Consider the following 24,620-nt stretch of genomic DNA (forward strand, 5'->3'; position numbering starts at 1 on the left):
TACGCGGCTTAAAAGACCAAAATGACGGCAAGCAGACAGATGCACGTACTCTGTTCATTGAGGCTCCTAAGGTACTAAAAGTTGAGGAAAGTTTTGCAAAATTTTCCTGACCCAACTTTACGTTACTTTTTCCACGCATTGGAGGCTCAGGGGGCGTCGGGGGTCAAAGCAGCAATGGGGGCCCTTCCCCTCCCTCAAAGTGAATGAAGTGACATTTGGAACCCAACAAATAGCATACAAGACCGATTCACTACCGCAGAAGTTCAGGGATTACGTTCGAACATTTGTGTGTGCATTTCAGATGGATCATTGCATTCTAAGAAGTGCTGATTACGTAAGAACTGATGGAAAATTAAACCGGTCTTCGGCACCACGTTCCAACCGACCAACGCAACGGATAGCGCCCCCTCACCGCACTATCTTACACTGAAGCTTCCCACAACGCTCTGTAGATGTCAGGGTACAATCACCGTTCCGACTCGCCGTTCAGAAGCTGCTTGGGTGGCCGGCGGCATTCTTTCGCGCCCAATGGAGACTTCTGAACAGGCCACCCGTCGCCGGTTCCGTTCACGTCTGGTGCGTAACTTGTCGTCAGCTGACATCCCTGCCACGGCAGATAAACCGCGCCCGTCCGCTGTCTCCCTTTAGGTATGACACCCGCGGTGAAGGCCCTTTCAGCTGCTGTCAAATGTCTTATTATGGCCCTGGAGGAGAGCTAGTTTATGTTGCTGCCCGTACACTTGTATTGGCTAAGCCCCGGTCGCGCTGCTCCCAGCTAGTATCGACAAACCAGACGCTGAGGAGCGCCGCCGACCGCGGCCGACAGCTGAGCGCTGACGATGAGGTCACGACGCACGCGTGAGCGCTGACGCTGACGGAACGGTAACGTCACGGGCGCGTCGGCCCGGGTGAGGTGCAGAGCTGAGTAGTGTCCGGCGTGCCTCTGGGTCACGCCCGTCTGAGCCGACACGGGCCGGGTCGGCGCCCCGACCCAGCTGACACGGCCAGGTCAGGGCGCGGTCAGGTCAGGTCAGGTCAGAGCCAGGCTGCCGCCCCGGTCCAGCTGACTCGGCAGGGTCAGAGCGTAGTCAGGCCAGGTCAGGACTGGGTCGGTGCCGCGACCCAGCTGACACGGCAGGGTCAGGGCGCAGTCAGGTCAGGCTAGGACCGGGTCGGTACCCCGGCCCAGTTGACACGGCAGGGTCAGGGCGTAGTCAGGTCAGGCTAGGACCGGGTCGGTACCCCGGCCCAGCTGACACGGCAGGGTCAGAACGCAGTCAGGTCAGGTTAGGACCGGGTCGGCGCCCCGGCCCAGCTGACACGGCAGGGTCAGAACACAGTCAGGTCAGGTAAGGACCGGGTCGGCGCCCCGGCCCAGCTGACACGGCAGGGTCAGGGCGCAGTCAGGTCATGTTAGGACTGGATCGGTACCCCGGCTCAGCTGACACGGCAGGGTCAGGGCGCAGTCAGGTCAGGCTAGGACTGGGTCGGTGCCCCGGCCCAGCTGACACGGCAGAGCCAAGGCGCAGTCAGGTCAGGTCAGGACGCTCGGTGGCTGGGACAAGCCCGTGGCTCCGTGGATAAGCCGATGTCCCCGTTGAGGACCCATCCAGCTCAGCCACGACACATTGCTGGCAGACGACCGGCGGCACCAGGTAACGTGTGACGGGACACTACTCTAACGTGTGACACTATTCATCGCACTTCCTGTGCTCACGCTTGTGCACTAGCCGTCTGCACATGTCACTCCGTGGCCGCCAACGCTGGCAGCTAAGCAGACGAGCCGACTAATGCATGCTCGCATAAATGTTGTAAATATTCGGCATGCGAGTCATCTTGGAAGACTCTCCAGGCACACCTTCCAGGATCTTGCAACGCGTAACTCTCTGCATCTCATGACTTCCATGCATCTGCTGCTGGCGTATACTGTCCATTGGCCGCCCACCACTGCACCAGTGTTGTGATGTTGTGTTTGCAGCAATTTAGAAGGACAGTGCACATGAAGTAGCGTCCCGGTCTGGGGCGCCCACCTCTCGCTGAGGACAGGGTCAGGTCAGGCTAGGACAGGGGCGAAATGGCCAAAAGCCGAGCCATGCTGCTAATCCGGTCTTATTTCAAAGTACTGGGAATGGTTGCTGATCTCTCTCATACTTCATTCATCCTTCATCTCATACTTCCTTTCTATCTAATCAATCGTGTGCCTTTTCCAAACTCGGAAAAAACGCTTGCCGTCGCCGGTGTTCGTGTTATGTATACAATCAGGAAGGTATGCATTAGTCTGCGCCTGTTTCGCCTCCCCATGTTCGTGTCTGTGTGGGTGTGGGTGTGGGTGAGTGGCGTGAGTGTGGGTGAGTGGTGTTAGTGTAGGTGAGTGGTATTGGTGTGGATGTGGGTGCGGGGTGGTAAGTGTGGGTGAGTGGCGTGGGTATGGGTGAATGGTGTAGGTGTGAGTGAGTGGTGTGGGTTCGGGTGAGTGGTGGTGAGTGTGGGTGAGCGGTGTAGGGATTCCGGAATAAGATTTGGTAGTGTCGTGGTGAGGAACTGTCCTCGAGACGGACGGGGGGGGGGGGGGGGGCTTTAAAGCCCCATGAGTCCCTCCCCCTCCTTGGCTGCACTACTGGTCTGGCATGATCAAGATGAAAATTCACTAGGTTGCAGGCTTAGCTTAGACTTTTAAGTGTCTTTTTTAGTGTCTTATCTTGCGGGCCAGAGCACTGAGAACGTCAAGGTCCATTTCAGAGGCTCAGGCACCGACACTGGCGAACACTGGAAGAAACATCTACAAACACAGACCTACCTAGCCCATACGTAAACATCTGCCTTTCTGGCGGGCATTGGCGACCCAGTGAGTTCATCTTCTGAATCACGTAAAGGTCACGCACAGGACAGTCCGATGGTGGTTGGTCGGGGAGGTGAGCGGCTGGGCCCCGCCCCGTCCGGTCCTGTGGCGCGCCAGCGTGCGTCTCGCTCCAGCTGACCGGACCCCCTGCGGCGATTGGCCAGCCGCGCCGCGCGCACGGCGGCCGCGGCTAATTGTGGCGCGGAGTGACGCGGTGACCGGTGCCGCCCAGGCCCGGTGTCCGGTGGCGGTGTTGTATGCCGGGCCGGCCGACGAGGGGAGGGGGCTGCCGCCGGCCGCCGCCCTCCCGGCACCGCCGCGTCACCACCAGGAAAACAGCGGTGCCCAGCCCGGCGGCGCCGCTCCGGCGCGGAAACACGGCACACGGCTCGCTAACCGAGCTGGCATCTGCATGCGGGTGGTGCGTTTTTCTCACTGGAACTGGTTTTGGACACCCCGTTGTCAGGCGGTTGAAAACCAGAAGCGTTCACCGTATCATGCAGGCCGCAGTCCCGACCGCGAGCCTCGGAACTGCCGGCATCGGGCGCCACTCTGACCGGTGATTTCTCGGACTCTACATTTTTGTTTGAACCTGCCCGCGGTGGTATGTCCCCCAGTGTAGCTACAGCGCCATCCACCTAATTACCATAACAGCAGGTACCTGACCACTATAGTAGACATAAGCCTCGCAAGTCCTGACGTTCCTCGCAGACGCGGTCGTCCCGGTCCTGGACTGACTGACCTGACAGACTCCGGCGGCGCAGATGTGGTCGTCCCGGTCCTGAGTTGACTGACCTGGCAGGCTCCGGCGGCGCAAACGTGGTCCAGCTGGTCCTGGACTGACTGACCTGACAGACTCCAGCGGTGCAGACGTGGTCGTCCCGGTCCTGGGCTGACTGACCTGGCAGACTCCGGCGGCGCAGACGTGGTCTTCCCGGTCCCGAACTGGCTGACCTGACAGACTCCGGCGGCGCAGACGTGGTCTTCCCGTTCCTGGGCTGACTGACCTGACAGAGTCCGGCGGCGCAGACGTCGTCTTCCCGGTCCTGGGCTGACTGACCTGACAGAGTCCGGCGGCGCAGACGTGGTCTTCCCGGTCCTGGGCTGACTGACCTGACAAGAGTCCGGCGGCGCAGACGTGGTCTTCCCGGTCCCGGACTGACTGACCTGACAGACTCCGGCGGCGCAGACGTCGTCTTCCCGGTCCTGGGCTGACTGACCTGACAGAGTCCGGCGGCGCAGACGTGGTCGTCCCGGTCCTCGCCCCCGTCCGGGTTGCAGCGTGTACCATCACGGACTCGGCGGCGCAGCGTGACGTAGAACGAGCGGCCGGCAGGCTGCAGGTGAGCGAGCAGGGCCGGGCGGCTGCGGTTGAACGGGCGCCAGTCAGGTCAGCCGGCCGGGTACAGGTCACGGCAGCGGCGTGATGCAACATGTCAGCAGGACAGCTTGCCTTACCTTCCAGGTGGGCAATGCTGCAGCATCATGTGAGGTCAAGACTGTGGTGCAGCTCATGTCAGCAGGAAACCCGGTCATCTCACCAGGGTGAGAGCACATCAGCTCTGCATGACCATGAGCCTCATCGGTATACGGGGAGGGGGGGGGGGGGCAGAGGAGACGCGTTCCTCAGACGTGCGGAGTTTAGCATTATGCTTATGGTGTTCCGTGCCAACAGCGGCCTTAACAGCCAATATCTCCTGATTAGGGCGATAAATTAGGTTAACTGGGCCACGCACTGGTCAAGGGGGCAACGTGTTGGTGGGCTCGGTAATGGGTCTGGTCAGCGGAGTGTCGTGTCCGGTCAGCGGAGTGTCGTGTCTGGTCAGCGGAGTGTCGTGTCCGATCAGCGGAGTGTCGTGTCTGGTCAGCGGAGTGGCATGCCCGATCAGTAGGACAGCAACAGGAGGCCAGCCATGTGGTATGTCAACACAGGATCCACACCCCACAGAATCTAGATCCGCACTCCATAGCATCCACACACGCACTCGGCAAAATCCAGATGCGCACTCCACAGGATTCGGATCCGCACTCTACAAGATCCAGATCCGTACTCCAGAATTACACTCCGCAGAGGCAACAGACGCAAGTTTAATGTGAGAAGGGCAGGGCCCATGCTTGTGACAACATGACTAGCGCATGAACAAACGGTAGGAATGTTCCCAGTCTGTTTTGGGTCTACTACGTTCTCAACCCCGAAGCTTGGGATAAACACTAAGCGGTCAGGATCCAAGATACAGCTTTGCACTGAACATGTGTGCGACATCGCATTCCGCACGCTTGGCAGTGCAGCAACTCCAAGGCCGTGGTCATGAGAGCGATCCAGGGCCGGGGTGAGAGTAGGGGCAACACGGCACTAACGCCAGGCCAGCTATCTGCATCGCCCCTGATTATAAGCGGTCGTGCAGACCGCATTATCAAATCAAGCGCAATCCGTTGACGTACGACCAGCGCGGACTGTCGGCCGGCGCTGACGGACCGTCGGGCGCAGCGCTGGGCTCAGGCCGAGCCGGGCAGGCCGCGTTGTTCGCCAGCCACCCCGCAGTGGCCCACCCTCCTGCGGTCCAGCTACACCCCGGTGGTGGGTCTCTGCAGTATAGCGATACCTGGCTCTGGAGCTCTCAGCACGATGCTCGCGAGGTAGGGTTTGCAAGCTAGGATGGTTCGTACGTAGGCAGAAGCGCATCTGCACTGAACTGATTCATGTGATTGATCGTGTGATTCATTGTGATTTATGACCAAGGAATGGATAACCTCGAAATTCTAAGTTCTTTTGCCGTTTTTTATGGCAACTGTTCGATTTTTTGCGTTACGCATTGAGGGACCAGGACATGTATGGAGAGTTGCTCTAAAACTGGGCATAAGCGTGTTCTTTACAGTGTCGACTTCGGAAAAAGGGGGCATGTCATCCCACTCTCCTCCCCAAAAAGACGTATGCAGCCATATAGGAATAGCCATTGGAAGCCACTGTCAACAAAAAACGGGCTGTGACGCGCGGCATCATGGAATTTCACTGAACCGGTCACCTAAAATATTAGGTGTTTTTCAAACAGGAAATCAAAAAATTACATCGATTTTTCCAAACAATAGTCCTCCGGACTGTCGATGCCTTTTGGATAACCTTTCCCTAACCTTCACCTTCTCCATCCCTGAACATCACGAATCCGCTCGGCCTGGTCACAGAGTCACTGACTATCTCCGAGTCATTTAAACGTCGGGCCCATTGACCGCAACGCCTTTGTCGTCCCTTCGGGGTTCATAACCGTTTCCAGGCCCATGCCCCGTCACCAGAGACTCTCAACACCCGAGGGCTCCGAATCCCTTGCGGCGACTCTTCCCAATATCGATGTCAACTAGCAGTCTCCTATCCATCCTATCCTAGCTGTCCGTTGACGATATTAAGTTTGTTTGAATGGTTCAGCTCTAAGGAGGAGACGGGCAAAACTATAAGCAATGCAGAACTGTGAGAGACAGCGGACCGAAGAGACTCTTTCAAACAGTTCACAAGACAAACGAGGCAGGATCGCCATTCCCCTCAAAATCATTTTATTCTTGCAGAATCGTGCTCAAACAAGGTGCCCAGCAAAGGATTGAGTCTAAGAGATGCTGAAACGTCTTTGATGCAGTAAACGGCACTTGAGCGGCTCTGGAACCTCAGACATTCATGAGGTATCAATAAAATCATGGGTTTCTGAGAACAGCCTCAGACCGTCGAGTCGTTCTGATGTGTAAAAGATCCCTGCACGGTTAAAATGAGACAGAAACACTTAACTCCGAGACTCCAAGACATCCAAGACTCCAACACTAGCCGGACTCCAAGACGGCGACCAGAGTACTGTCACTTCATTTGAGACTGTTACTAAGGCCTTCGGCCTTCAGAGACCACCGTTTGATGGACAACACGCAATTACTAGTTATTGGTGCATTGGATGCAGTCTAGGACCAATTTATTCACCAAGCGGAGGAATAACGTGCTCGAACGGGGACCGCTTGGGACATAGATCACGGAACGTTCTTGAAATATGAACATTAGCCCTTTCCCGGTACACGAAAATATTCCTTCCAGATGGTTCGTTACCCTTAAGTGACGTTATGTCATCATCTTTGTGACTCAAAATGGCATAGGACAATCCAAAATAAAGCTCATGGCGCTGAGGCGGTGAAAAAGCCCGCGTGGCTCGAAAGGAATGAAAATATATATAAAGCACCTCGGAAACGCCACGGACCCCGAAATGGTTCAAAGATCGGGGCTAGCCAAGCGTGCCTTTAGGAATACATAGATACCGTGGGCAAATCGGTGTCGGGAGAGTTCAGAGATCAGAGTTGTTCGAGGTGAGCGGTCTTCCGTACGCCCCGCGGGCCTGTCATGACATGGGTACCGGGAGAGTTCAGAGATCAGAGCTGTTCGAGGTGAGCGGTCTTCAGTACGCCCGCGGGCCTGTCATGACATGGGTACCGGGAGAGTTCAGAGATCAGAGCTGTTCGAGGTGAGCGGTCTTCCATACGCCCGCGGGCCTGTCATGACATGGGTACCGGGAGAGTTCAGAGATCAGAGCTGTTCGAGGTGAGTGGTCTTCAGTACGCCCGCGGGCCTGTCATGACATGGGTACCGGGAGAGTTCAGAGATCAGAGCTGTTCGAGGTGAGCGGTCTTCCATACGCCCGCGGGCCTGTCATGACATGGGTACCGGGGAGAGTTCAGAGATCAGAGCTGTTCGGGGTGAGCGGTCTTCAGTACGCCCGCGGGCCTGTCATGACATGGGTACCGGGAGAGTTCAGAGATCAGAGCTGTTCGAGGTGAGCGGTCTTCCATACGCCCGCGGGCCTGTCATGACATGGGTACCGGGAGAGTTCAGAGATCAGAGCTGTTCGGGGTGAGCGGTCTTCAGTACGCCCGCGGGCCTGTCATGACATGGGTACCGGGAGAGTTCAGAGATCAGAGCTGTTCGAGGTGAGCGGTCTTCCATACGCCCGCGGGCCTGTCATGACATGGGTACCGGGAGAGTTCAGAGATCAGAGCTGTTCGGGGTGAGTGGTCTTCAGTACGCCCGCGGGCCTGTCATGACATGGGTACCGGGAGAGTTCAGAGATCAGAGCTGTTCGGGGTGAGCGGTCTTCAGTACGCCCGCGGGCCTGTCATGACATGGGTACCGGGAGAGTTCAGAGATCAGAGCTGTTCGGGGTGAGCGGTCTTCCATACGCCCGCGGGCCTGTCATGACATGGGTACCGGGAGAGTTCAGAGATCAGAGCTGTTCGGGGTGAGTGGTCTTCAGTACGCCCGCGGGCCTGTCATGACATGGGTACCGGGAGAGTTCAGAGATCAGAGCTGTTCGGGGTGAGCGGTCTTCAGTACGCCCGCGGGCCTGTCATGACATGGGTACCGGGAGAGTTGTAGAGCTAGGGGGTCTTCAGTACGCCCGCGGGCCTGTCATGGGGTCGTTCGTACCCCGCTAGCCTCCTCATGCCTGAATGCGGCCCTTGCTTTGTCGGCATTGCTTCCTTCACTTGACTTCACAAATGTCGCGCACCTGTCCAAATTGCCTGCGTGTTTTAAGAAGTTTGCTAAGATGGGTCGTTTTGGGAGGTTGATGTAGTCCGTTTGGAATAAAAGGAATTGAGGTGTGCGTTATGTCTGAGTGAGATGCGAATGAGATGTGAGTGGGGTGTGAACTGTGACAGGAATGTGACTGAGATATGAGCGAGGGGTAGGTGATTTGTAAACAAGGCGTAGATGGGGTGTGAGTGCGGCACATGACGGGTGTGAGCAAGATGCGAGTAAGGCACGGCTGTGACGTCGGTAAGATGTGAGTTTGCTGCGTGAGGCGCAGGCGAGGTGTGAGTTATGGAAGTGTTTCACAATTTTATGGGGTTTTGAACTGAAATAGCCCTCTTGAAGACCTTCCGGTGCTGATCACAGTCCTGTGCTTCTTAGGACCTAAGCCCCTCTAGTTTCTGAGCCACACGCCAGCGAAAATGGGGAAAGGTATAGCTGAGAAGGTATTTCAGTCATCTTGGCATTCGTGACGTCATAATATCGGCATTCAAATCCTGTTATTCCGTAAGCCATGCAGCAATCAAGGCCAACAAAAATATAGTTGTCGAGGCGTTCATATCTGGCGTTCGTGAGCGCGATATCCAGATATCTCGGCTGTCAAATGGCTCTCCATAAGTGTTGTGCAAGGTACGATGACCTAATCAAATCATGACGCATTGAGGAGCACTTCTACTAAACAGAGAATTGTGCAGTCTAGAGCAGTCTTTTCACTTAAAAAGTCTACCAACAGTTATAAGAGAGCCTGTTTCATCATATCTGATGCTTACTTTAATACCTTTAAATGTGAGACATTCCCTTTACGGTGAAAGACACTGTAATGAGGAGGCAATTAGGCGTGAGCGAGGCTGATTGACCGACGACGGACGCGTTAGTGGCATGCGAGTGAGGCACGGATGCGGTGTGAATGGCGCGTGCCTGAGTGACCGACAACGAACGTATCAGTGGCGTGTGAGTGGGGCACGAGTGCGGTATGAGTGACGCGTGTATGAATGACCGACGACGGACGTATCAGTGGCGTGTGAGTGAGGCACGAGTGCGGTATAAGCGGCGCGTGTAGGAGCGCCCATCGCTCGTTGGCCTGCAGAACACGGCCCGTCGCTGGGCACGCGCTGCCTGTCTGTCACCCTAGACGAGACGCCGCCGCCGGCCGCTGTCGAACGGCAACAGCTGGCCCCAGGCAGATCGCCGCGATACGGTAGCGCTCCTGAACGGAGGTGAGGGTGGCCACAAATGACTCGTGCTGAGTGGGAGATAGCTGAGCTCTTCGCAGATTACACTTTCAGCATCCGGTCAAATCCGGCCCGTGGAGTCTAGAAATCAAGCGAAAAGCAATCCGGTTTTACCCCCTCAACCTTTGCACAGTTACTGTCATGACACTTTATAGTTGAAAATTGTGGGCGTTGACATATATTGTCCACAAGGTTGCAGGGAATTTCCGTTGGCAGCATTAAAGGAAATGTTCCACATTTACATGGGATCTGAACTGAGATCGTCACTTTAAACTCACAGATACATTTGTATGCTCTAGGAATGTTTTTATTTATGACATTTATTTGTCAAACTGGAACGCCGATAATGTAGTGGTTAACGCATAACCAGAGGTGCGGGCTTCGATTTCTCGTGGTGTCCGCCTTTCCTGCCAGGCGAAGAGACAGGCGACGCCATATGACCTCAGCAGCTGAGTACGTCGTAAAGCCCCAGCGACCGTGGATACGCACGCAAGAACACAAGGAGAAAGGGCGAAAACACCAGCATCTAGCGTTTTTGCTTAGTGACTTGAAACGCCAGCATCGCGCGAAACGCCTTGCTTTTTTCCCGACGTGCCGGTCACGCTAAACACCTACGACGCATTCTTCTCAAAATGCATGAACCTAAGCTGAGGAGATGTTTAGCGGATAGGCGGCGGAACCAAGGCTATATAAACAGACAGAACGGAGGTTTGGGTACTAGACTAGCTTACAGTTTGTTCCAAAAATTAGCCATTCGTTCGCTGCACATGATAGCAGAAAATGACGTCACTCACAACACGAGACCATTTGTTCAGCACGGTTGAGGAAGACGGCGGGTGAACTGGACAAATGGGCATGCATGTCTTAGTAGTACAAAAGTAAGGTAAACACATATTACATCTGAAAACTGGGGCAAGTTAATATTGCCGCCCCACTCCTTAAAAAGTCGGGTTTTGGCCTATTGCCCCCCCCCCCCCGTCATTGTCTTTTCCTACATCCGGGGGATAAAAATCGGAAACCAAGTGACATGAAACAAAAATGAAAGCATGACTTAAAGCTTTCCGTGGCTAATTCATAGTGATGCGGCGCACTTAATGTCTTGCACGGCGTGCAACACCGCATGCTGTTGATCTAGCCAGTTCAACGTGTCTTGCTCAAAGCATGTTTCGATATCGACATTCGCTAACATACGTATTAGTGCATGTAAAAGCTATTCGTGAGGAACGCACGTGCCGCCTGTTCCCATTCCCATCCGCTCAATGCGCCACGGGTTATAACCATGTCAGTGGCAAGGAAAACTGAAATGTCATTTTGTAAACACCCGAGGTATTTTGCGCACTGCCCAGGGAGTTTGCGAATTCGCTCAGGTGTTCGCGAATTCCCTGATCACCAGTGCAGTTTGCTAACTTTCGAGTAGTTCAAACGTTCCATAATGCAAGTACGTATTACACATGACCCACTGCTGTAACACAAGATGAACAGGAAGGTAGAAGACATAATTTATTGTTTGATTTATCATGATTTAAGACATGAATAACGATATCGGTAAGTCACAGTACAGGCCGCAATGTGATACCAAAGGATTTAAATCCGTGCGAATCTTTGTGACCTGCAGATGGCATAATGTGGTCGGGTTCCGAGTGTGATGTTGGTAGTTCTCCAATGCAGTCCAGTCCAATATCTGGATGAGCTCGTACGCCGTGGATTTATTCAGTCTGCGAAAAGCTCTCGGATACAAGAAAAAGGCATGCGACAAACAAATGAAGCAGGATACTTCGATGCGTCGAGCGTGCACCGACGTTGAAATCCATAGAGGCAGGAAAGGCTCAAGAATTCATCGCATACACCCCTGCCTGAACGTCAAACCTCCACCATAAGTAAGAGGGGCATACCCATCCCTGACCACCCTGATTCCCACGCCTTTGCGACACTTCAAACACTGATATCGAACGGCTCAACGATCCCATTGCCGCCGCCATATCAGCTGAGGCGAGCTGTTGGGCACGGCGCGCAGCTGGTTTAAGCGATGCGCTCTTCAAACTAGGTGCCTTCTTGACCATAGTGCAATGCGAAGTCCAAGGATGGACCAGCTGTCCGTCCAAAAAGTGTCCAAAAATTGAGATCGTCCAAAACCTTTGATTTTTTCTAAAGTACCAAATAACTAGCACCCACGCCCAGTCACTTCTCATGTCGCTGCATTCCCTCACTGGAATCGAATGAAAGGAAAGAAAGCGTGCGTAGGTAAGACATGCGTATCATAGGGTTTCGCGAAAGCATCCACGACTCATAATGTCCATCGATGTTCTTTAAGCTTGACCATCGCCAGGCTTAGCGACAGCTTTGTCGGACGCTTATTTGGTATTGGTAACTTATATTGGTAACGAATCGTATCAGGGTAAGTAATGAGCATCACAGGCTTTCCTGAAGATATCAACATCGATGTCCTTGATATCGTTGCTCTTTATCATAGGCACTTTCTATCTCTTGTTTCAGAAAGCATTATTTTCTGGTGTGCTCTATACTTGTTTATGCTCCTGAATCTAACTTTGATCAACACGAGCAGCATTTAAAAAGTTGAAATTCATGCCAATTTGGGATACGACAGAATGATATTGCGTGCCAAAAGCATTGAAACACCTTTGTCCCTTCCCGTCTAATGTTCAAAACAGACCTTGAGAACACGCAAAACGTGTGAATGTCAAAAATGACACGCATAACATTTTTTTTAATGTCAAAAATATAGAATATAATTGGCCCCTTTTGTCCCAGACTGGCGTCGACACCGAGCCTATCTGCCGGGCTGCCAGCGACGGAGCGCAGTCGCCCACCGGCGGCTGCTGCTGTCCGGTCTGCTGCGGTCGCTGCGCAGTGCTATCAGCGCGCCGGCTATCGCGCAGGCTCGGAGGTGCGCGGCCAGCACAGCACCGCGCCAGCTCTGCCGTCACCGCCCAGTGGCAGCGGCACATGCACGAGGTGGCCGAGTCGTCCCCGCAGCAGCTGACCGCTATCTGGCAGGGTCATGGCCTGTGGCGCGTGCTATCTGCTACTATGTAGCTTATCGGCGAGGCACGTGGCCCATCCCTACACACGGCGCTCTATGACATCCTGTTGGCAGCCTGCACGCACTGCCGCACTGGCTGCCGGCATTTCTGCTTTTCTGCGTTTCTATGTATATACATACATGTGTATATATTTACTTATGTACTGATCTATATATGCATATATATATATATATATATATATATATATATATATATATATATATATATATATATATATATATACATATACATACATACATATATATACATATACATACATATATACATATATATATATATATATATATATATATATACATATGCATATAAATATATTTATATCCAAATATATGTATCACTGCATATCAACTTGATGCTTATCCCCAGCCTAAGCACGATTTCTCGTATCCATGTATTCAGCTTGTCGAAACACTATGCTGAGTTGGCCTTGCAGGCTGGCAACACGCACTGTCTGTGTGCCAGACGCTGATAAGCCGTGTTATCCGGGCGATCGCTTGAGAACGCAGAGCACCCTCAAAAGCTAGCTTACTCATGCTGCGCCGCCCGGCAGCCACCGCCCGCCGCCTCCGCTGCTCAGGCCAGCCTTGGCTGGGCGGTCCACGCGCCTGCCAACAGCTATGTTGACGGGGTGTCGGCCGGGCAGCTGGCTTTGATTGGGCGCGTTACGCACGGCCTCAGCAGCAATCACGGACGCTCGGCCAGCGGCGCCGTTTAACCCCGTCTAAAATAGGTGCGGCTGGGCCCGCCGCGGTCATGCAAGTGGGCCAGGGCCACCCATCTAAGTCGGTCGCTGAGTAGAGGGTGGTTATGCTCATAGAATTCCGTCGGTGCTATAAGCCCTCTAGTTGCCTGGGTGCGTTGCAGGTATATGTGGGCGGCGCGGTACCTGTTTTCTCTGCAATATGCTGACTTGGACTTTGATGGCTGAGATAATTCGGCGACCGATATTTCTCTCCACCGGACGCTGTGGACCTGCCCACTGTTGGTCGTGGTCTACAGTCGTTCGTGTGCGATTTAATCACTTGTGGAGTCACTGGCAAGTACGCCAAAGAAGTTCGCTGGTATGTACATCGCGGAAGTTTAATATCAAGCCGAACGTTCAATATCGACTCTGCTGGGACCAAATATAGACCCGTGTCCAGTGAAGCTAGCCAACTACTAGGTAGAGGTCTGCGCATCGTGTCTCGATATGCAGACCGCCATGCATGTAATCTCATGTAGTTATTATGATAATCAGACAACAAAATATGCTATCAGTTAGGTATTTATTCGGCCAAGCTTTCGCGAATCTACCCCTCTCACGCAGATTTTGAACGGAGTAGAACTTACATAAGACAGTATTTACATACTTATTCGTTCGGAAAAACCGGGGAGAATGGAGAGATAGATGCGTTGATATTTCGGCAACGCGCCTTTATCGAAACGAATAACAGAAGAAAACGGACAAGTCTGCTATTCGTTTCCATAAATGCATGTTCCCGAAATACCAACGCATCTGTATCTCCATTCTTCTGGTTTTCTTTCCGAGAACTAAGGCTATTACTACTGTCTTATCTATGTGAATAATGCTCCTCCCAAATGCACCGAACAACTTACGTAGGAGCAGAACTTGCCTAATTCCTCCCTAAAGTAAATTGATTTTGCACTGATTCTGACACCCTACGTAACCATTCATTAAGTCCCATGCATAGATTACCCCCTTCCCCATCCCCCACCCACATCCCCACCCCCATCCCACCCCGATGCAACAGGCGAGTCCTGCGGTGTAAACTGGTTCGGCCAGTTCATCGCCCGCTAGATGAGGGTGTGTGTGTGGGCGGGGGGATGTATGGTTAGGCACGTATCTGTGATGAATATTTCCCGTAACCAATTGATTTAAGTGAATGCTTGCACTACTCCGTAGACGGGTACATACGAGACATCACTACAAGGCTGATTCCTACCCACATGGACACCAGCAGTAAGCAAAAGATCCACATCCGTCATCGCTCATGAGTTTCTGTGTTTGATATGGTGAGCGATGTTTGAGCTACATTGTCCGGAATACTACGCTAACGAAGGGAACTGAGGTGTTAGATAGCTGGTTATTTTTTCGTTTTCCATGCCTGTAACACCAAAACTGAATCAAACTTTACACCTCGTCGTGATGCTGTTCCAGGCGTCAACAGGGGTATGAGTCCTGGTAGGTCGGCTGGCCACCTGCGCGGCCTAACTGATGGTCTTGGGGGGGGGGGGGGTTGATGGTTTATGGACACCTATGGAGGCCAAACTGGCGGTTTAGGGACCAATGATTTGTGGGTCAAACATTGAGACAAAAGGCCCGAGACCATCACTGGAGCAGACAGAGCGCGTGTGGACAAACGGTCATGCCCTACCTGTCTCAAGCCCACTCATTGGTGACGTACCTAGGTCAGGGTCCTCGGAGTCAGACCTGGGTGCAAACTCCAAGCAGTGCTGAGAAATGTTTGTCAGGAGAGATGACTCACTGACATACCGAACCGAATATTTGTGGACATTGAGAGTGATGATGGCGATTTCCACTGTCTTGCATTGCAGGGCTCTATATGCGGCATTTATACTCAGTTCAGAGATACTGGCCGCCTCAGATATCTTGTCTGACTCAGAAACCCTTCGACTGTCATCGAGCCCTTTTTCGGGCGGGCTACCCGCGTGACGTCAGGACTCATAGCATCTGTTGGTGACGTTCAGATCACCAGTCCGAGGGCCTGCAGATATCCCACAGCTACTGATCGACACGAGAAGAACATGACGGACTATCATCAGTAACGTACGCTCCCGCGTCTCCGGGAGGGACGGAACGCTGCGCTTCCCAGCAGAGCCCGAAGCTGTCTTATGCCGTCGTGCGCTTGCGCTATCACGGACAGTACCATTGGCGGCGTATTGCCGCATGCGCCATTCCACGCATTATCACAACAGTTACAAAGGGGCCATCCATAAATTAAGTCGCGCGTAAAAGGGAGGCTTTAAGGAACGTAATCAAAGCGTGACTGGGGGATGGGGATTCGCACATGGTAACGCTACACTCGGGTGTGGTTGAAAATCGTGCCGCAATCCAAAAAAAGAACGTTGCAATAACGTGAATATAAGGGAGGGGGCTTCCACCCAGCGTAACAAGTAGTGAAATCAGGGGAGGGTTGAAATGTTTAAAAATGCGTAGCGTAAGTTATGGACGGCCCCGAACGTTAGAACGGATGCTCTACCGTCCGCTACCAGGATCTACCGGGCTCCACCGCCAGCCCGGCGTCGGTCGGCGGCCGGGCCGTGCGGCGCAGCACGCGTCAGGGGCAGCTCTGGCCGGGCGGGCGGGGCGGAGCGAACTAAAGACACCGGCGGGTAGCGGCGCCGGGTCTCACGCTGTGTACAAGCGAAGCAAACAACGGCCTGGCGTCGGAAGAGGGTATGACCACATATCATAAGATATAACCACATAACCACAGCGACGGGCGTCACGGTATTGGGACGCAGCGGTTGTCAGCCAGCACAGTATGCGAATTAACCATTGAACATATTTTGTATCGTATGGCAGTGTATCCAAGGATCGGTGCGGTCTTGTTTAGAAAAAAAGCTGGGACTCACTGCTGTAGTGGGGTCGCCACCTGTAGAGCTTAGAGTTGTATGGCTTCTTGTTGAACTTGGTGCATTGTTCTTCTCGCAAATCTGTCGCCGGTCCCGGGCAGTCCTGTCAGCACCCGCCGCGTCTGTCAGCACTCATCACCAGCAGGCCATCAGAGACCGTATCCATTCGTCAGCACCCGTCATTGCTTGTTAGCGTGGGCCAGCGGCCATGGCAATCCGTCAGAAGCCGCGTCAGAAGACCGCCAGCAAAAGCTGACACCCAGCGGCATGCGTTGGCGCCCTCAGGGGCTGTCAGCACCCGTTGGCACCCGGCGGCACCCGTCAGCACCCCTTGGTATCGTTTGCACCCGTCGGAATCCGTCAGCATCCGTCAGCACTTGTCAGCACCCGTTAGCATCCGTCAGCACCCGTCAGCACTCGTCAGCACCCGGTAGCATCCGTCAGCACCCGTAAGCACCCGTCAGCATCCGTCAGCATCCGTCAGCACCCGTCAGCACCCGTCAGCACCCGTCGGCGCCCATCAGCACGTATCGGCACCCGTCGGCGCCCGTCGGCACCCGTTAGCACCCGTCGGAACCCTTCAGCACCCGTCGAGGCACCTCAGTGCGGCCATCGGTGCCGTCAGCACAAATCAGCACACGTCACCACCTGCCAACAGCGGCCAGAGCGGCCGTCAGAACACAGTGACGCCAGGGCAGATGAGGTCATGCCAGCGGCGCTCGCCCGGTGGGCTGTGCCCCCCCCCCCCCCCCCCCCCCAGGGAGGCGCAGAAGGCCAGTCCACTGCCCAGGCGGGAGTCGGCTCCACCGACGGGGCACCCGGTGTCCGGCGTACAGGCCGTGCGCGCCGCTGGCCCGCCGCCAACCAGACGTGCGCCCGCTCTCGGCTATGGCTGCGCGAACGGTCACGTGATCGACTACCTTGAGACCGTGTAATCGATCAGGTCACACGCCCCTTCAGCGGTCCTTTATCTCCAGGCATCTCGAATCCAGAACAATTATGGCGACGTCGTACCCCAACTGTGAAATAAGCGCGCAAACACAATTGGACGCCGCTCCGCCGCTCAGCTAACGCCCTGACTTAGAGATATGGTGATGAGTTGTCGTTCTGGAAGCGTCCACGCCGAGCTGTGAGCTGCCATCACTCAATGCATGTGACTGCGTAGCCCGCGGAAGCGGAAGGCGCCCGTGACGCTGTTGCTACAGGCCTGACGTCGAATCGACTGGCCGCACAAACATTTGACCAGCCCAGTGTTGTTGTTTTGTCTATCGGTTGAATTCACAGGCAGCGATTGCCTAATTGAACCATAAACAGCGGGTGAAGGAAAACATAACACTGACGATCAAATCAAGGCAAACAACGTATCACACCAAATCTAAATTAATCTCTGACATGTGAGAGGTGCGCAGTGGCTTATTAAACCGAAAGAATTCGATTACAATTAACGTACGCCCGCCCAAACGACCATCCCGCCCGCTCGGTTACGAAGAACCACTTCCCACGTCTGTTCAGCTGTCGTCACTCCTGTTCCGTCAACTTAAACAACCTTACAAACATTTTGGGCCATCAAAATACAAAATCAAAACCGATCGCCACCCATCGAAATGCAGCGCATCATCCAAGAGCAGGACTGTACCGACGCACGGATAGCACGGGCACCTCGGAAGCGCGCTGTGCGACAATGATGCACTTGGTCTGAAAAACACGCGCGGTGTGGTCGGCGAGTGGCCCTTGGTCTTATCATGGTCCTCTATAGCCCGTCGCCGATACTCACCCGCTCGCTGCAGATGTGGAAGCGCCTGAATATGCCGATACACTGCGAAGTTCTGAGCCGCCGGCGCGGCCCGCTGGAATAGCACGGGAACACGTATTGAACGGCTGAAGGTGTCCCCAGCAGCAGCGGGGACACGTACTGAACTGCTGAAGGTGTCCCCACCAGCAGCGATACATACTGCAGAAGAACACAGCGGATTGAGGCAGTGCAACGCAAATCCTTCGCTGGTTTATCACCCGTTCTCATTTTTCTTGAATCCCTTGCTCCAGCCAGATTAACAAATTTCTCTCCATCCCCCTTTCTCATCTCCCGTCTCCCCCTACAGCCATGGCCGCCATTTCTCCTCTCCTCCTCCCTCCCCTTTCCCTTACAACCCTCCCTCTCTTCTTCCCTTCTCCGTATTTCCTCCTCCAACCCCTCGTCCTTCTCTTTCTTCCTCCGATACCTGGTGGTGCTGTTGGCGCTCTGCAGACAGTGGCGCGTCTGGGTGGTGACGCCTCCGCCGCAGGAGAGTGAGCAAGGCGACCAGCCGCCCCAGCCCGACCACTCGCCCAGCTGAGAACCCCACTGGCGGCGTGCCAGATGCTCCTGCACCATCGCGTGCACCTGAACACAGGACAGAACACACCCACACCTGACATGGCTGACCAAACAAACCTGAACACAGAACAGAGCATGCACACCTGACACAGCGAACCAAACAAACCTGGACGGCGAATAAAGCCCTGGTTTTCGGCATTGTGCTTTGGGAGTTCTTGTGATAACAACCCTTAGTACACCGGAAGGTACTGGTTTGACGGCGCTATCAAACCAGCATTGGTTATATCAACAAAACTGGACATCTCCGACACAGCCGATGGTCATAAGTGGCTGGTCTGACTCTTGATCATCAGCATTTGATTGATACCGTTGGGGATTTCCGGTATACTGAGGGTCGAGTATTGTCCGAATGGGAACTCCCAACTCCTAGCGCACGTCCTTCGGCACAGCAGAACATGCAACTGTTAAAGAATACACAAAATGAAATATGCCGTTGGGATCATTCGCATGACTATATGCTCGACGGGCTAGTGACAATGTCCCAGCCGACGGGACATTGTCTCAAAAACCTGCAGAACTCGCAATGTTTTAACAGCAATCCGTCAAGTTGCAGGCGTAAAAACATCGCCCAAAACAGCTATTCCACGTATCACCGGCAACTGTCCTGTGAAGCTTTGCAATAAACTATTGTTATTGTTGGTCTTGTCTCATAAACATCACTCGAGCATACCGGCCAAGTTGGCTGGAAGTGGGCAGAATGGAGTGTTTAATGTTGGCTGGGAGTGGGCAGAATGGAGTGTTTCATCCTGACCGAGCCGCGGCCCCGCTCGCAAAGCTTTTACGAAATGAGATAGAGCTTTGTGTTTAGATGAGTGGCCCAACCCGCCCAAATGCTTTTTGGCAGGCTTACAACTTTGCGGTCATACCAGTGTGGCGTTTCAACTAGGTTTCAATCAGGTTCTCCCGATTGTGAGTCTAAGTTTCAAGCTCCAAGAGCTCGCATTCCAGCGATTCCATGGAGACAATTCAGATTGTGACGCATACATGGCTGAAGCCAAAAAGCCACTCAGCCCTGCTCAGGTCTCCACAGCACCTGACGACGGGACCGGAGAGTTAACCGGCCGAAGCGTTGTGTACATACCTACGCGCCAGACGGGGGTGATAGTCCGAGCAATTATTCCACCCGTGAGAGCCAAGTCGTATCTGAGTCAAAACAAAACCAACCCTCCGGGCAGCGCCAGCAGGTAAGCGCGAACTGGAGGGAGATGTTGCCATATGCACTCAGCTGAAAAGACCTGCTATAGCCGCCAGCAACAGGGATAGGGCTTCCACAGACATCGGGTATTCGGACCCGAGCGAATTGTCAGGAGTTCAACTGTACGGAACTGTTTGTGGTTCCTAAATACTATACCTGTTTAAAACACTTTTCTTCACCTATCAGTCATTGGTATATATATATATATATATATATATATATATATATATATATATATATATATATCTCTCTCTCTCTCTCTCTCTCTCTCTCTCTCTCTCTCTCTCTCTCTCTCTCTCTCTCTCTCTCTCTCTCTCTCTCTCTCTCTCTCTCTCTCTCTCTCTCTCTCTCTCTCTCTCTCTCTCTCTCTCTCCGTGGGTTGTGTGTGTGTCTCTGTCTCTGGGATCTAGGTGCGGTCTCTCCCTCTCTCTCTCATCTCTCTCCTCGGTGTGCTAGATCTTCTCTCTTATCTGCTCTTGCTCCCTCTCTCCTCTTCTCTCTCTGTGTGTGGGTGTGTGTGTTGTGTGTGTGTGGTGTGTGTGTGGTGTGTGTGTTTGTGTGTGTGTGTGTGTGTGTGTGTGGTGTGTGGGGGTGTGTTTTGTGTGTGTGGGTGTGTTTGTGTGTGGGTGTGTGGGTGTGGGTGTGGGTGTGGTTGGGTGTGGGTGTGGGTGTGTGGGTGTGGGTGTGGGTGCGGGTGTGGGTGTGGGTGTGGGTGTGGGTGTGGGTGTGGCGTGGTGTGGGTGTGTGTGTGTGTGACACACACACACATTGTGATTGTGTGACAATCCAACGAACATAAGCCATGTGTATTCCTACCTCGTATATATAGGTATATATATATATATATATATATATATATATATATATGAGTTTGTATGATATATATATATATATATATATATATATATATATATATATATGTATGTATATGTATGTGGTAGAAATGCGCATGCCTTATGTTCATTGGAGTATCTCACATTCGCGTAGGATTTTGAACTGATACAGTCATCCTGAATATCATTCGGTGTGGTTTACAGCCCTGCCCTTCTTTAGACCTAAGCCGCTCTAGCTTCTGAGCTACATGCCCGCGAGGATGTGCAGACTATTTTAAGGCCACCCAAGCATCCATGACGCCATAATAATGTCACACAAAAATGGTCGTAACTAAGACGGGGCATGACAAGAAGTTTGCGAATTTGATCGTGTTGCAGTTCGTTTACATTCTGAATGGGTGCTAGCTTTACCGGTCTGACATGATTACGTGCACCATTTATCACCAAACTGGTGGCCCACATTGCAGTCCTAAACACGGACGCCTGATAAATGTTTGATTACAAACCTTGCTGGAACGCATCTAGTCGGCGTCGGGTAAAACATCAGCGCGTCGGCCGGTTGGAGTTACGTTTGGGAAGCCGTTACAGGCCGCCCGCCGCCAGCCGTCTGACTCAGAATATCAGGAGGTCGGGAGATCGGGAGATCAGGAGATCGGAAAAGGAGATCAGGAGACCAGGCAGGCATTTCTACGGCCGTCTGATGCACCGGCACTTCAACATTTCTGCGCAGTAGAGTCCGATGTGTGATGAGATTAATCGTCAAGCCCAGGTAGTGGACACGGCAAGCACAGCTGTATGTCTCACTTTTAGACGCAACCGGGAATATAAAATTCGCCCGGGATCGCTCGACTTGGCATATGTCTGGACCGTCCAATTGCCACACAGAATCAGCCGTGCTCAAAAACACAGTCAAGCAGATGTTTTGGCTGACGGTCCCGCACAGCATCGCTATGCTGTGCCTGTGACTATGCGCTGGGTCAGCCAGCATGGCATCGGAAGGGTGCTTCGACGGCTTATATATGAATACTAGTGCACAAGGCCACCAGAAGTAAGTTTAGCGCAATATAACATTGCAGCATAAACAATCCAACGATAAATGAATCAGAACCCTCGGAAAAAGACCAGAACGCCTTCCAAAATCCGTGTCTCACTTTAAGATTATTGCAAGAGTGGTATCTTACAACGTAAGTGGTATCTTACCGGGTTTGCGGTCACAAAACATTACGGTTGACTTCTGCACAAATCGTGTTTCACAGACTGAGAACGCCAGCTCCTGTGGGATCTGGCAATAATTACAGAACCATTTGCGTGCATCAATAAACAGTGTTCAGTGTCACCTTTCAGAATTGATGACAGAACAATGTGTCGTTAATGGCTTGCGGGTTGCGGTAAAGGTAAAGTCGACGTTTGCATGCACATGTCTTAGCTTGGCGAAGCAACTGACATCTTTTGTTTGTACTTTTTACAACTACCTCTGGACGGATTGCTACTGAAACAGCCTTGCACTTCAGGGCCAAATAACTTTTATTCCCATCGCAGACGCCCACTGAACAGGCTTCTTAGGCGCCGTACCGAGTCAGGATGAAGCAGGTGCCCTCAGATCACAGCAGCGCGAAATGTTTCTCGAGTAGCACTGCTCGTGCTCGCAGATGGCATGTCTTTATGTATGAAAATCGTCTACGGCATTCACTTGGAGCGCCAGCACTATCTCATGTGCCGTCATACTCCGGAGACTATTCTGTTATGTTCCGAGGACTATTTTATCATACTCCGGAGACTGTTATGTCATACTCCGGAGACTATTCTGTTATATTCCGAGGAGTATTCTATCATACTCCGGAGACTATTGTGTCATATTCCGGAGACTATTCTTTCGTGCTCCGGAGACCATTCTGCTATACTCCGGAGACTTTTCGGTCATATTGCGGATATCATTTTCTCATACTCCTTAGACTTTTCTGCCATACTCCCGGGACTATTCTCTCATACTCCGGAGGACCATAATATCATACTATGGAGACTACTCCGTCATCCGCTCGGTGCTGCCGGCATCCCAAGCAGCCGCCGCACTCCTACACTACCCTCTCGGTGCTGACGCAGGCGCTGGTGCCTCGCGACCCCGTGGTCGACTGCCCTGACCTCCGCCCGGCTGGAAGCGTCCGGGCGGGAGCTCTCCAGAGCCTCCAAGGGTCCACGGCTATACCGGACACATGGGCAATGCTCATACACCCCTGGCATTTGAACAGTACGTTATCCGTGTTGTCAACACGTCGTATAATTACGCTTGCATGAGTCACGTCACTAGCGTCTTGGGAGCGAAAACACGTAATCTCAGTCTCTCCATGTCATATCGTGGGTTTAAAGAAAATTTCCAATACGTCACGAGCCGTTGAACCCCTAGCCTCTGTTTTAAACGTTCCTTGACTGCGCTTAACTATCTCATGTAAGCCAAACTATCCAATGTTAGCGAGGCATGTCCGCAAGCTGTCGTGGTACATGCATTCAAGTTTATGCTACAAGTGAGATGACTGACATAGACTGCAAGCTCGCAACAATGCGAGCTTGCAGTCTATGCCAGTCTATGCTTACAGTCTTGCGAGCATGATGAAATAAGTCATGATGCGTTTTAAAACGGAGACGTTCATGTTTATGAAATTAAAACAAAGATATTTATTGGGTATGCGCATGTAATGGTGTGGGATACATTTGCGTCAATGGGCGCAAATGGCCTGCAAGCGTAAAATTGTATTTTCCTAAAAGTACACGCAGTTCCCGCTACTTTTTCTCAAAAGTAGCGGGTCACAACGGTGTGGTGACCCTTCATACACCGCGATCGTGAACGCAGTGGCTGGTTTTGACGGAAGTCTGTCGTCAACGTTAGGTGCCATCATTTTGACACCAGTTTAAGATCCGCTGCTGATCGCTTACATTTTTTGGTCGGTTCCCTCAGTAAGGCGAATTGTTCCGTTACTTTAGTTCATGTTTCTTGTTATGGTATTACCACTGATGTCGGTGATAAACCTATTCGTCACCTACCTTTCCTTGCCACGGATACTCACGCCTCATTTCCACTGTATAAGTAGTGTGAAATGACTCTTCTAAGCCGAGGTGTCAATGCTATGAGGCAATTACGTCATCACTTTGTGAAAGCATTGCTGAGAAAAATGCATTATATCGTCCTGCTCTGCTCAGGCTAGGAAGTAGCAAATGGCTTTCATTCTGAAGGTCCTGGATCGCTGCAGAGGTAAGAATGTCGCCATGTCCCTGTGAATGTCGCTAGTCCTGCTATCTGTCCTTGTGCGGTTTTCGTGACACTCTTTCGCTAATGACGGTGTTGCGCTTGCAACTTCTACAAGAAAAAGGGTGTGGAGTGACGTGATCCTAATGGATTGCGAAGCATGACTTCACGGGCTTGCTAATGAACGTGTCGGGTGTAAAAGTAATTGGGTCGAAAGGCATTTCCGCCCACTTTGTAAGGAATGAGTGACAAATAGCGTTATGACGGTTAAGTCGAAATGGGAAAACCGAGTGGCAAAACCACATAACCAAAGCATCACTTCCGAAATATCCCAGACCGTTACAGTATGCCACAAACAGCACAACACAGGATGCACTTCAAAGTGTGAACTGTCATCAATGATAAGATGGGCCACAGTCTGGCCTCGCTGGTCATCGAATTAACGGCAGGCATCCATGGCAGCCAGCGGCGGTGAGCGGTCACCGACTAGAAAACATAGCTGATCTCTTCCATTGATTTTATAGAAGCAAGGCTGGTAACGTAACTGGAGGATCACCCGGCCGGTACCACGCCTGTCGAACCGCGTTTTCCACCCCTGATACAGAACAATATTTTTTCCAATTTTCTCGCAGTTAGGTATTTTCGTACCAGGCTCCTAACCAATGCGCACTTCCGCACGTTCTGTTCCCGCTTCTGGGCATC

At 52.6% G+C, this 24,620-nt stretch overlaps 1 protein-coding gene across 1 annotated transcript in view; it reads right to left on the reverse strand.

The window, feature by feature from the left end:
• Nucleotides 1–1,437: 1,437 nt before the first annotated feature.
• The window catches only part of LOC119098084 (thrombospondin type-1 domain-containing protein 4), a 52,801-nt gene continuing 29,618 nt past the window's right edge, over nt 1,438–24,620 (reverse strand). Inside the window, exons 3-7 of the mRNA XM_037221012.1 lie at nt 18,498–18,658; nt 18,053–18,125; nt 16,279–16,381; nt 4,060–4,204; nt 1,438–1,441 (exon numbers count right to left, since the gene is read on the reverse strand). Of these exons, the coding sequence (XP_037076907.1) occupies nt 1,438–1,441; nt 4,060–4,204; nt 16,279–16,381; nt 18,053–18,125; nt 18,498–18,658 (486 nt within the window). The remainder of the gene's footprint in view (nt 1,442–4,059; nt 4,205–16,278; nt 16,382–18,052; nt 18,126–18,497; nt 18,659–24,620) is intronic.

Source organism: Pollicipes pollicipes, unplaced genomic scaffold (genome assembly GCF_011947565.3).
Source record: "Pollicipes pollicipes isolate AB1234 unplaced genomic scaffold, Ppol_2.1 Scaffold_4740;HRSCAF=5597_pilon_pilon_pilon, whole genome shotgun sequence".
NCBI classification, from domain to species: Eukaryota; Metazoa; Arthropoda; class Thecostraca; order Pollicipedomorpha; family Pollicipedidae; genus Pollicipes; species Pollicipes pollicipes.